Here is a 12000-nt window from a genome sequence, read left to right on the forward strand (position 1 = left end):
CACACCGAGGGCTCAGCTAGGTCTGGCTTTGCACCCACACCAAGGGCTCAGCCAGGTCTGGCTTTGCACCCACACCGAGGGCTCAGCCAGGTCTGGCTTTGCACCCACACCGAGGGCTCAGCCAGGTCTGGCTTTGCACCCACACCGAGGGCTCAGCTAGGTCTGGCTTTGCACCCACACCGAGGGCTCAGCCAGGTCCGGCTTTGCACCCACACCAAGGGCTCAGCTGCTGCTGCGGCAGCACCGACCCTGCCCGGCTCAGGGTGCTCAGCCCCGCCGTAGCTGGTGATGGGGATGCAGCCAACTGAGCCTGCGCCGGGACGATGTGGTTTCACTTCCCCATGGTGGGTGGGGAGGGCGAGGCGAGCGCCGGGGTGGGGGGCCAGCACCCTGCCGAGCTCGGGGTGTCGGGTGCCGCCAGCCGCACCACCATGGCCTGGGCTGGGGGGGGCGCGGGGCAGCTCTCAGGTAAGGTCCCCCGCGTTCGAGGACACGGTGGGTTCGGTGGGCTCACAGGGCGGGGGGGGGTGGCTCTGGCTGTCCCCTGTGACCATCACCATGGCCTCTGGGCACCATGGGCTGAAAGATGGTTTGCCGGGGGCAAAACCAGCCTCAAAATGGGCCTGGAGAGGGATTTTCTCAGCTCAGCCCTGTGTCGCGGAGGGGCGAGTGACTGGTGGGCTGTATTTAGGTGGTCCGGCAGCTCCGGGCTGGGGCCCGTCCCGGCTGCCAGCTGCGGTTCAGGGCTCTCGCTGGCGTTCGCACGCTCGCGCCCTTCACCTTGCGAAGCCGAGGCCACGGGGAGCAGCGCCCTGTGCACAGCCCGAGCCCCGCGGGGGTCCCGGCGCGGGGGGTCCCGGAGAAAGTCCTGGGGCCTTTGCTGGGCAGCACGCCCGTCCTGTGGGTCCCGGGGGGACCCCCGGCCCTTGCGGGTGGTGAAAGGTCCCAGCAGCAGCGGCTGGGTTACAAATGGGGGGGGATTTAGATTCCAGCGCGCGTTCCCCACCGGGTTAGGTCTGTTATGGGAAGGGTGGGAGGCAGGTGCCGGATTCCTGCCCTGCCGCCCCCCCAGGGCTGTGCCGCACCGCAGCCCCTCTGGGAGCTGCCCCGGGGGAGCCGGGTAAGCAGCCCCCCACCCTGGGGTGCCAGGAGGACCCCGGAGCACCTGGGGGTGCAGCAGCCCCCGTCCACCCTGGGTGCGTCCCCTGCGGAGCCCCCAGCCCCGACTGCTGGGGACCACCAGCCCCCGCCAGTGACTGTCCCAGGGACACGCTCCCGGTGCACACCCACGCACACTCACTGGGGTCTCGCACGGGGGTGTCCCCCCCCTCAGAGCAGTCGGTCACCCCCGGGGCTACGGGGCCGGCTCACCACGGCGTCCCCCCACAGCCGCGGGCACCAGCCGAGCCCGGCGAGGGCAGAGCTCTGCGGTGGCACCGCTCGGGCGGGCTGCGGGCGAGGGCAGCGGGGTGCTCTGGGGCGGCTTCTCCCTCGCCCAGGATCGCTCAGCCGGATTTTTCCCGGCTGTGCTCCCGCCTCCTCGAGCAGCCCCTTTCCTCCGACACTCTCCGCTCCTTTGCTGCCGCCTTCAAAGAGCTCCTTGCTGTCGGGTTGGATTTTTGCAGGCTGTTCCTCCTGCTCCGGGCTGTCCTGCCATACAGATTTCCCCATTTTCCTTAGGACACGGCCCCATTTTCCTTAGCGGCCGCAGAGGCATCGCCAGCCCCCGCAGCCCGCGGTGCCGGGGGTGCTCAGCCCCTGCCCCTTGCAGGCAGCGCGAGGCTGGGAAAAGCAAAGGGATTGAAACACCTCCCAGGCGTCCACCTGCACTGGTGACCTCGTGTCGTGCTCTCGGTTCCCCCGCAGCCATCCTGGAGTCAGACAGCAGTGAGGAGGAGGAGGATGAAGAGAAGGAGGAAGAGGGTGAAGAGGCAGCTATGGGGCAGGTATCACCCACAGGCTCATTTTCTGTTCATTTCCTCCTCCTGCCCGCGTAACTCCAAGGTGATGAAGAGCTGGTTCCCCTGTGCCATCCCCTCCGGCTGTGTGCCATGACGCCAGGGTGCTGGTCACCGGGTGTCACTGTCACAGCGTCCCCAGCACGGCTGGCGGTGTCCAGGCGGCTCGGGGCTCCCCCAGACCTGGTAGCACCGTGCCAACCCAATGCAATGCCGTGCCCATGCAATGCTGTGCCCATGCAATGCCATGCCAACACAATGCCGTACCAACACAATGCCGTGCCAATGCAATGCCGTGCCAATGCAATGCCGTACCAACACAATGCCATGCCGTTGCAATGCCGTGCCGATGCAATGCCATGCCCATGCAATGCCGTGCCGATGCAATGCCATGCCCATGCAATGCCGTGCCCATGCAATGCCGTGCCGACGCAATGCCGTGCCGACGCAATGCTGTGCCGACACAATGCTGTGCCGATGCAATGCCGTGCCCATGCAATGCCGTGCCCATGCAATGCCGTACCAACGCAATGCCGTACCAACGCAATGCCGTACACACCTCTCTCCCCCAGCAGCATCTGCCCCTTGGGCAGGAGGTGGACGAAGCGGAGGAGCGGCTGGCCGAGCTGGAGCAAGGTGAGCCCCGTCCCATCCCGGTGTCACATCCCGGCATGGTCCCATACGGGGACTCCGGGGCGGCTTCAGCCCCATCAGCTGCCTCAGCGGCGCCGGCGGTGATGGGGACAGCCCAGGGAGGACATCCAGTGGGAAAACCCCTGTCGTGGGGCAGAGCCGGGTGCCGTCCCTGGTTCTGGTCCTGGTGCGGCAGGGGGGGCTGAGGGCAGGGGGGAGGGCAGGGTGCCAGCCGGGACCCCCACTGGGCACCGAGGGCCGGGTGGGCGCCTGAATCCGGCCTCTGCCGCGCCCAGCGTCGCAGGCGCTGCTGGCCGAGCTCTCGGCGCTGGAGACGGAGTTTGAGATCGAGAGGACGTGCCGGCAGCAAGCCGAAGCCTACGCAGCCCAGGTAGGGGCGGGCAGCGTGCCCCTGCCGCCGTTCCCCCCCCCAGCACCCCCATGCCCGCAGCCCCTCGCTGTGGGTGCCTGGGTGCCGGCGCATCCCCCCGGCGCACCCGGCTCGGTGGTGCAGCAGAAACGCCGATGCTGGGGGCCGGGGGGGTCTCCATCCCACCCCAGGTGAAGCAGGAGAACAAGCAACTGAAGCGGCTCAGCCTGGCCCCGACGGCCCCCCTGGCCCTGCCCGATGAGGAGCCCCCCGAGGAGGACCCCGACCCTGCCCAGCGCTACGGGCAGCAGCTCGAGGGTGAGCCGGGCTGGGGGCTCCTGGCTAAGCCCCAGCCTCAAACAGTGAAGCCAGAGGCAAAGCACCGGCCCCTGCCTGCCCGCCCCGTCCCCGTGTCCCCTAAGCCTGGCTCAGCCCGGCCGTGCGGTTTTAAGATGTGCCTGGGCCTTGTTCTGGTTACACAGTGAGAAAGCGATACTGAAATCAAACGAAAAAAAGTGAAATGAAAGTGCTCTAGCTCTCGCTTCCTCCTTTCCCATCCTGTTTTCCCATGTCAGCAATATCAGCTGCATTTGCAGCCCGATGCTCCCTCTGCCTGTCAGTGCTGGGGGGGCTGGGGATGCACCCCTGGGCGGGATGGACCCCTCGGGGGGGGATGCACCCCTCGGGGGACGCCCCGCTCCAGCCAAACCCTCCATATTCAGGTGACGCTGTGACTTGGCCCACGGGCTGACCATGGGGGGTGCTCGGGGGCAGCTTCGGGCAGGGAGAAGGGTGCTGAGTACGGCCCCCGGTGTCCCGTGGGCTGCTGTTCCACCCCATTGCCATGTGTCTGTCCCTCTGGGTCACCTCCCAGAACCAGCTTCCAACAGGGTCACTGGTGACACGGCCAGGATGGGGGGGGGCAGCTGGGGGGGGTTGCTGTAGCCCCACCAGCCTGGTCCTCAGGGACCGACGCCGGGAGAGCTGCGCTGCCCTTTCCCACCCCTCGCTCCCCGCTTTGCTCCCAGATCTGCAGGAGAAGATCTCCTGGCTGCTGGCGCAGCGGAAGGACCTCACCATCCAGGTCCAGGAGCTGCAGAGGCAGAACAAGGACCTGCAGGACCAGGTACCTCCTGGGACCCCCTCTGCGATGCCCTGGCTGAGCGGGACCCCCCCGGGGCAAGGTCCTCCTTCATCACCCTCCTTCATCCCCTCCTTCCCTGGCTCCTGCTCGTCCTTGAAGCTCATTGCCAAGCTCAGGACAGGTTTTTGGGAGGAAAGACCTCCCTCTGCAGCCCCTCACCATCTCCCTGATGTCCTGGGGGCAGGGGGTGGGCTGGGCATGGTGGGACCCCCCCGGCTGAGCCTGGGGCTGAGCAGGGACTTGTCTGGCTGCAGCTGGAGATGGGGCAGGAGGAGCAGCAGCGCCTGCGGGCAGCCCTGGGCACCAGCCAGCGGGCGCTGAGGTCCTTCAAGAGAGGTGAGTTGGGTGCTGGGTCCCCACAGCCACGTCCCTTCCCCATCCCGCTGCGCCCTGGCGAGCCGGCGACGGAGCAGCTGGCAGCCCCCCAGTGCCACCAGTACCACCCAGTCCGGTGAAACGGTGAAGCCAAAGGCAACGGTGCAGCACTGGGGGCTGCAGCCGGGTTGCCGGGACGTGGGTGTCTCTGTCCACGGGAGGTGGCTGTGCCGAGGCCCCGGGGGGGCATGCAGCCCCCCCCTCCCCGTGCTGGTGTCACCCCCCCGAGCCCCCGCTCTCCCCGGCAGTGTCGCAGATCGTCACCCAGGATTACTGCGAGGCGATGCAGCAGCTGGAGCTGGAGCAGGACCTGCGCCTGCACGCCGAAGCCTTCGCCCACGAGGTGCGGCCAGGCCGGGGGTCACCCTGCCTATGGGTGCTGGGGGGAGGGACAGGCGCCTACGGGGGGTGGGAGAGCAGGGAGCTGCTTGCTCTCAGTGTCCCTTGGTGCAGACACCCCAATACTCAGCCCACGGCTGGCTTAGCCCTCCCGAGAGAATGGGGATGCTCCCGGGCACCCGTCGCGGTCCCCCGGGATGAGGTCGGAGAGGTTTTGCTCCCAGCCTCCCCGAAAAGGGTTTTTTCTCTCGCTGGGGTGAGCCCGGGGCCTCGGTCCCTCCCTGACCCCCGTCCTCGTGGGCAGATGCTGGTGCAAAAGAAGGAGGCGAACAGGCAGAGCTCGATCCTGCTGCAGAGCGCGGGGCCCAGCGCCCAGCTGCTGGCAGCCCTGCAGGAGGTGGGACGCCTGACCCGGGCGCTGGAGGAGGCCAGGCAGGAGCAGCAGCAGCGGGTGAGGAGCCGTCCCTGACGGGGGGTGACACGGGGTGGGGAGCGGGGCTGGGCTACGGCACGGCTCCGGGGCTGGTGGTGGCTTCCCCTGGGTGCAGGACCCAGCTGCGGTCAGGATCGGGCCCCTCCGTGCCCGTCCCACGCTGTGTCCAAGCCTGGAGAGGTTTTTTCCCATGGATTTCCACTAGCGCATTTCGAATGCCGGGGAGAGGGTCCCACGACCGGGCTACGCCACGATGGGACCCCCCCACACTGGGCTAGCACCCCCCAGCCCCCCGGGCTGCCATCGCCCAGCTCCAAAGTTCCTTGTAAGCGGCCAGTTTGTGGAGCTGTGGAGCATCCCTGTCCCTGGCAGGTGAAGGAGCTGGAGGAGCAGCTGGGGAGGCGGCCGGAGCCGGAGGAGCTGGATCTGGCCCGAGCCGCTCTGGCCGAGGCGGAGGACGAGAAGCTGCAGCTGAGGAAGCGGCTGCAGGAGGCTGAGAGGCGGCTGGCGGGGCTGGAGGAGGAAGGTGGGTGGTTTCCCCTGCCCGGCGCGGGCAGGAGCCGGAGGGATGCCCGTGGCACCGTCTGCCCGTGGCACCGTCTGCCCGTGGCCGGGGTGGGCTCAGGCTGCGAGGGGCACCGGCCCCCCGCACAGCCCCAACCGCACCCCGCTGCAGTGGCGTCGCTGCAGAAGAAGCTGGCGCAGGACCCGCTGCCGCAGAGCCAGACCCCCGAGCCGGTTGCGCCCGCGCCACCGCCGCCACCGCCGCTGCCACCACCCGCACCCGCCGTCCCCGTGGAGTAAGTGACACCGCCGGACACCCCGGTCACCTCCTGCAGAAGGCAGCTCCGGTGGCCACGGGCCTCCAGCTGTCTCTGTCGTAGCACATGAGCCGGGCTGGGGGCAAACCCTTCTCCCCCCACCCCGACCCCACCGCTCTCGCCCGCCATGCCAGGCTGGCCCCGCGCCGTGCCCGGGCATCGGCCCTGGCAGGAGGTGCAGGCTGGGGAGGGGGGGCAGAGCTGGCCGCAGGGGCCAGACCCCCTCAGGGTGTTGGGGAGGGTGAGGTGGGCACGGGTCCGAGGCGGGGGGGGCCAGGCGGCTCCGAGCCGAGAGGCGGTGGGTGCGCTGGGCATCGCACCCGGCTTTTTGTGGGCGAGGGGCGCAGCTCGTGGGGCTCTCACCTCCCCTCTCCCTTGCAGCCCGCTCTCGGCGATCAGGCAGAGGAAGGGGCTGGCAAACACCCGGTGCAGTAAGTCCCCCCCACGCTGCCCCGCTGCACCCCGGGGGGCTCCTGGCGCCGGGGGGCTCCCCTGGCAGTGCCGCGGGGACGGGGTTTCTCCGTGACAAAGGTTTGCCAATGCCGCGCTGGCTCGGGCATCTCCCACCCCAAGCTCCTGTTGTGGGGACACCCTGCCAGCCCCCCGCTCCCCAAAGGAGGGTGCTCGGGCCCCAGCACCCCTGTTCTGCCCGGCACGGGTGGGAGATGAGCCCTGGCAGGGTCGTACCCAGCCCTGGGTTGTGGCCGGGTTTGGCCTCGTGGGAAGGACCCCGGGCATGGGGGGGGCTGCAGGGAGGTGGCAGGTCCCCACCCCAGCAGGGACTGAGCCCTGTCATGAGTGCGTGGGGTCTCAGCGTGGTGCTCCCTGCACAGGCAAGCCAGAAGCGGACGATGCTAAAGCCCGCGCCGTGCAGGAGATGATGGAGCGGATAAAGAACGGGGTGGTCCTGAGGCCCGCGAAGGAGCGGGTGCCCCTGGACCAGGTATGCAGGGACCTGGGCTCGGCCGCTGCCACGCACCCCCCGTCCGTGGGGGAATGTCCCCGGGGAGCCCCGGGACTCAGGGCGAGTTTGGGCACCGTCAGCAGCCCCAGGGAGCTGCGGGGATGGCAGGATGCGGCCACATCTCCTCCCTCCCCTCCCGCAGGGTCCGGCGGTGGCAGCCGGCAAGCGGAGGAGCGCGGCTCTGGAGCTGCAGGGCATCCTGGTGAGCAGCCCCGTCCCAAGGGGGGGTCACACCACGCCATCGCGTGGGGACCCGGGTGCCATTGTCCCCAGCTGCAGCCGTCCTGCGTGGGGCTGCATCAGGGCTGAACTGGCTGGCTGGGAGCGGGGGCCCGGGGGTCCCGGCACCTGGACGTGATCCCTCAGCGTCTGGGCTCCGTGCGGTGTTCCCCAGGGTGCCATGAGGAGGGCAAGCAGGAGGCCCAGCGGGCGGCAGAGCAGCCTGAAGGGCAGGGACAGGCAGCTGGAGTCCATCCTGCAGCGGCGACGCCGGGCCGTGGATTCCTCCCTGCCCGCCCCGCCGCCTGCCCCCGGTCCCCAGCAGCAGGACCACGAGGATGCCGGGGCTGCGGGAAGGACGGAGCCTGGTACGGGGATGGGCATGGCGGGGAGGGGATGCGGGGGCCTGGCCTCGATGACCCCCCCTGGAGCGAGAACATCCCCAGGGACCGGTACAGAGGTGACACCCACACGTGTCCCCTCCCGTCACCGCTCCCGGTGATGCGCTGCCGGGCGCTGCCGCGGGTCCCACGGGCTCTGCTCTTGCTCTCGCCCCGCTCCACATCTCCATCTGTCTCTCCCCAGGGGACAAGGACATCGGCACGGCTTCATCTGGGCGCTCGCCAGGGAGCGGTGGGGACAGGGTCCCGTTCAGAGCCCGGGTGGCCAGCGGCCTCCCCAGGACCCGGCCCCTCGCCTGCCTGGCCAGGGACAGGGGGGAGCCGGGGTAGAGGCAGCTGCCCACCACGCTGCCGGAGCCACACGGCCACGGCGGGGCGAGGAGGGGGCACGGCCGCGTGGACGGCTGCTGCGAGCTTTCACCCTTGTTTTTGGGCAGCTCGCATCTTCTTGTGCTTTCATTAAACTGGGTCCCCATGCGCCGCGTTGTCACCGGAGAGGGACGTCTGCTGGGTGAGGGGGTGGCAGTGGGACGGGGCTGGGGCTGCTGCAAACTGGTCCTGGCAAGAGACCTCGTGGGACCGGAGCGGGGCACCCACCCCCCTGCCACCCAGGGGTGCCCGGCAGCCTGGCAGGACACAGCTAGCACGGCACTTACCTGCTGCGAGGACGTTATTTGTGTCCCCGCTCACCTTTGCGGTCTGAAGTCTCCCTGTTTAAGGAGGGAAATGGCGCCCAGACCCCGAAACAAAGGGACCCTGGGGAGCGAGACCCAGACCTCCTGCTTCTTGGGGGGGGAACCCCCAGACCCCTGAAGGTCTCTGGTTTTCCTGTGGAGGCGGCTGCACTGTTACAGCCCCCCTGTTCCCCCCAGCTCCCCCCGATCCCACAGGCAGCCCCCGCAGGGGGAGCCCCATCTCTGCAGCTCCAGCCCTGGGGGGGGGGGGCTTGTGGGGGGCCACACTCTGCACCCATCTCGATGTGGGGGGGGGGTTCAGGTTCAGGCCGGCCGTTCCTGGGTTCCCGGGGGAGCACAGTCCAGTTGAATCCACATCTCCCGGTACCCCCACGTCAGGCAGCGCCTGCGATCCAGCTCCCGGGCTTCACCCAGCAGCAGCTCGGGGTGACGGGTCCCCCCAGGGCTGGCAGACCCCTAGTTCCTCTCAGGAACGTCGCCCTTGAGCCCACACTTGTTTCTAAGCGTTGGGGTGCACAGGAGCTGGGGTTCCCTCGAGCTGCCGGCTCTAAGGCTGCTCCCAGCGAAGGGAAAGGCGTCCCTGCACCCTGCCCTGCCGCCGTCCCCCCGTCCCGTCCCCAATACTGGAACGTACTGGGAGACGGGGGGGGTTTAAGGGCTGGTTCCAGTGGCAGCGGCTCCCAAACCCTGCCGTACCCCTCCCTCAGTCCCAAGGAGCTTTTGAGCCACAGCTTTTCCTTTTAAACGCAAAGAACAAAAGCATTAAATTAATTGTGGTTTCTCCAGCTCGGCAGGAGACGCGGGGCAGGGGAAAGCGAGCGAGGGCCCCCTCAGCCCTTGAACCGGACGCTCAATCAGCCGGGGCAACTCCCTTTCTCCTCTCGGGGCTGGTTTCGTTGCAGATGGATTGCACGGGTCAGGTCCCGAACTTGTGGCAGGGAGGACGAGCTGGGTCGGTGCTAAAACCTGGGAGAAAACGGAGCTCGGCCATCAGCACCCCCCGGAGAGTGGTTTTGGGGGGAAGCTGGGTGCCGGGGGAGGCTGGTGGGTCCTCAACCCTCCCTTCCCCGGGTGCAGGGGCCACCCCTTCCTTCGGCGGGGACCACAGAGGATGCCAGGGCAGGTTCGTGCTGCCGGTCACTTGTGGGGGCTCGGGCCCCTGTAGAAGCAGGCACACGTGTCTGGCAGCCCCTGTGGATGGGGGACAGGCAGGACGCAGGCAGGACGCAGGCAGGACGCAGGCAGGACCCCTTCTTTCTTTTCTACGGAGTTGATTCAGTTGTGAATGAGGGCAGTCAGGGGCGGCCGGGACCGCGGCTGCTCCCCAGCGTCCCCCTCCCGTGTCACACCTCCTTCCAGGAGTTAATTATTCTCCCCGTTAAAAATGCACGCCTTGGCTGTAGTCTGCATGTAGGTACCTTCCAGCCAACGATCTCTCGTGCAATAATTAAAGAGCTGTCTGGGATCAGACTGAACAGCCCAAAGCAATAAGGACGTGCCAGGAAACCTGCTCCGCTGGCCACGGTGGCATCGGAGAAGGGGTGAGGGGACAGGTCCCTTCCCGGGGGACCCACGGTGGCTGCCGTCCCCATTTCCCAAGGACGGCCAGGACAGGCTGCCGTCTTACAGCACTCCATCTCTGCTTTGTGTTGTTTTTTTTTAAAATACATTTTCTTTCTCCTTCTCGAAGGCGTAGACAACTTGAACTGAAATATTTAAGGCAAGGAGGCTATCTTCGTAATTACCGAGCGTTTCTCATCCCGCCCTTTCGATTCTCCAGACACCTGAGGGCTGCCATGTGGAAAGCAGACAAGGCAAGGCTGCTCCTGAGCCGAACGAGCTCACCAGACTGAAGGATGAACGGCACTCTGTTGAACAGATCCTCTTACCCGAGAAGGCGGCAAGAGCCGCTGGGACCAGTTTGACCAGTTTGGAGAGCCCGGGGAGCTCCCCCCCCCCCCCCCCCCCATCCCTGGCCCAAGCTGAATGTCTCCAAATGCGGCTTTTTGGGCCATTCCCATCACGGGGGACCCAGCACCGCCCGGCTCTCGCGTTTCGATCCCCGCTGAATTGGGCCTCCCCCACGCACCCGCTCGGCGCCGTCGAGGGAAATGTCGCGGCCCGAGCGCGGTTACTCATCGGCAGCCTGCCCTTTCCCACCGCCGTGCTGCCTGCGCTCCGTATCGAGTGAATTCCTCTCCCCTGATTACACCCTCCAAACATCCATGAAAATCAATGCCGGCTCCGCTCCCGCGGGACGGGAAAGCCGTGCCCCGCCGGCTACACCAGCCCCAAGTCACTGGAGCCCCCACAGCCAGGGGAGAGCTGCCGAGAGCTGCTGAGCAGAGACGCTTCAGAGGGCAGCTGCGTATTAATATACATGACTTCTAAATACTTAATCAAAGTGGTAATTCACACTTCTTTTTAGAGCTGGAGCTTCTCGCAAACCCTCTGCGGGTGAACCCTGGAGCATCCTTGCCTCCTCCCTTGAACAACGTGAGATTTTCTCTCCAAGTCACCAGATTTCCCGGGGTCCCCAGGGCAGGGAACGGGGTGCTCTGACCGAGAGGGTGCATTTTCAGGAGCCATCCCCAAAGCTTTCCGCTTACGGCAGGAGCCGAGTGCGGGCCTCACAGCCCCTGTGGCCTTACGTTCTCCCCACGCAGCCGGAGTCTTCGAGGGGGCTTCTTCTGATGCTCACCTTTTAAATATTTATAGGGTTTCGCTCACTATCACCCGGTTATGCGACTTTGAGCTGAACCACATAAAGAAATGCGTGTCGTTAACATCTTAAACACTCCATGATCACAGGCAGTAGTCAGGAAAAATGGACTTGTCATCTGGAAAAAGACAAAGTGATCTACCCTCACTTTCTGGCTAAGGGAATGGGAAAACAAGGATTAAAAAAACCCGGTAGAAGGGACATTAAAGCTGCTGATCTTCCCCATTTACATCCTATCTGCTGACTCAGCGGCAGGAGTCCTGGGGCTCTGCCCTGCCCTCCCTGCCATGGCAGTGACAGCTCCCGAGGAGTTTTCCATCCCTCCCGCATCGTGTTCAGAGACAAAACTAAATTTAAAACCTGACCTGAGGCTGGCAAGAGCCACGGCACTTGCCCCGCCATCCTCGGCCGTGCCCTGCGCATCACGCAGCCCGGGGGGCTTTGCCTCCCCTGCCGCCCCGGGCCAGTGAATCTCGCCTGCCCTGGCCCACCTGGCTGCGCCCGAGGGGCTGGAAACTGTTAAACACAGCTTGGAGCAGAGCTGTGAACCCACATCCAGGGGCTTCCCCCCTCCCCGCGCCACCCCCAGCGCTGCCGGTGTCCACATCCCTCCTCCACCACTGGGAAGTTATTTTTCAAGCCTAAATTTGGTCAAACCTGTCCATCAGGGAAGGGAGCAAAAGCGCCTGGCTTGTCCCGCTGCTCGCCCAGGCGGCAGCGAGCTGGGGCAGGGGACAGAGCTCGGGCCCAGCATCCCCCACCCTGTGGCCTTGAAGCAAAATTACAGCACGGAGCAGCTTTTCCGGGAGCTTCCCAGCGCTAAGGGCACGGCCGATGGGTCTCTCCCACCCCTGCCCTTGCATCTCGTGTGCTTTGCCTGTGACTGATCACTCTGCTTTGCTTTCAGCGCTTTTACCTTCATTTGT

The 12000-nt window shown here is 66.5% G+C and overlaps 1 protein-coding gene across 3 annotated transcripts; it reads left to right on the forward strand.

The window, feature by feature from the left end:
- The first annotated feature begins 370 nt into the window (after positions 1 to 370).
- LOC129205955 (shootin-1-like) lies at positions 371 to 8137 on the forward strand. Of its 3 annotated transcripts, none has more exons than XM_054824468.1 (16): positions 371 to 468; positions 1867 to 1946; positions 2531 to 2594; positions 2888 to 2982; positions 3153 to 3279; positions 3990 to 4087; positions 4360 to 4441; positions 4729 to 4823; positions 5124 to 5270; positions 5625 to 5778; positions 5929 to 6052; positions 6455 to 6504; positions 6907 to 7016; positions 7180 to 7239; positions 7432 to 7624; positions 7842 to 8137. In XM_054824468.1, the coding sequence occupies exons 1-16, from the start codon at positions 432 to 434 to the stop codon at positions 7985 to 7987; spliced, it is 1662 nt and encodes a 553-aa protein (XP_054680443.1). In that variant the 5' UTR covers positions 371 to 431; the 3' UTR covers positions 7988 to 8137. The 3 variants fall into 3 exon arrangements, with proteins under 3 accessions (XP_054680443.1, XP_054680444.1, XP_054680445.1); XM_054824469.1 differs by having other exon boundaries at positions 2534 to 2594; XM_054824470.1 differs by lacking the exons at positions 371 to 468; positions 1867 to 1946; positions 2531 to 2594; positions 2888 to 2982; positions 3153 to 3279 and adding an exon at positions 3457 to 3683.
- Positions 8138 to 12000: the final 3863 nt, after the last annotated feature.

This window comes from Grus americana, chromosome 4 (genome assembly GCF_028858705.1).
Source record: "Grus americana isolate bGruAme1 chromosome 4, bGruAme1.mat, whole genome shotgun sequence".
In the NCBI taxonomy this organism is placed as follows: domain Eukaryota; kingdom Metazoa; phylum Chordata; class Aves; order Gruiformes; family Gruidae; genus Grus; species Grus americana.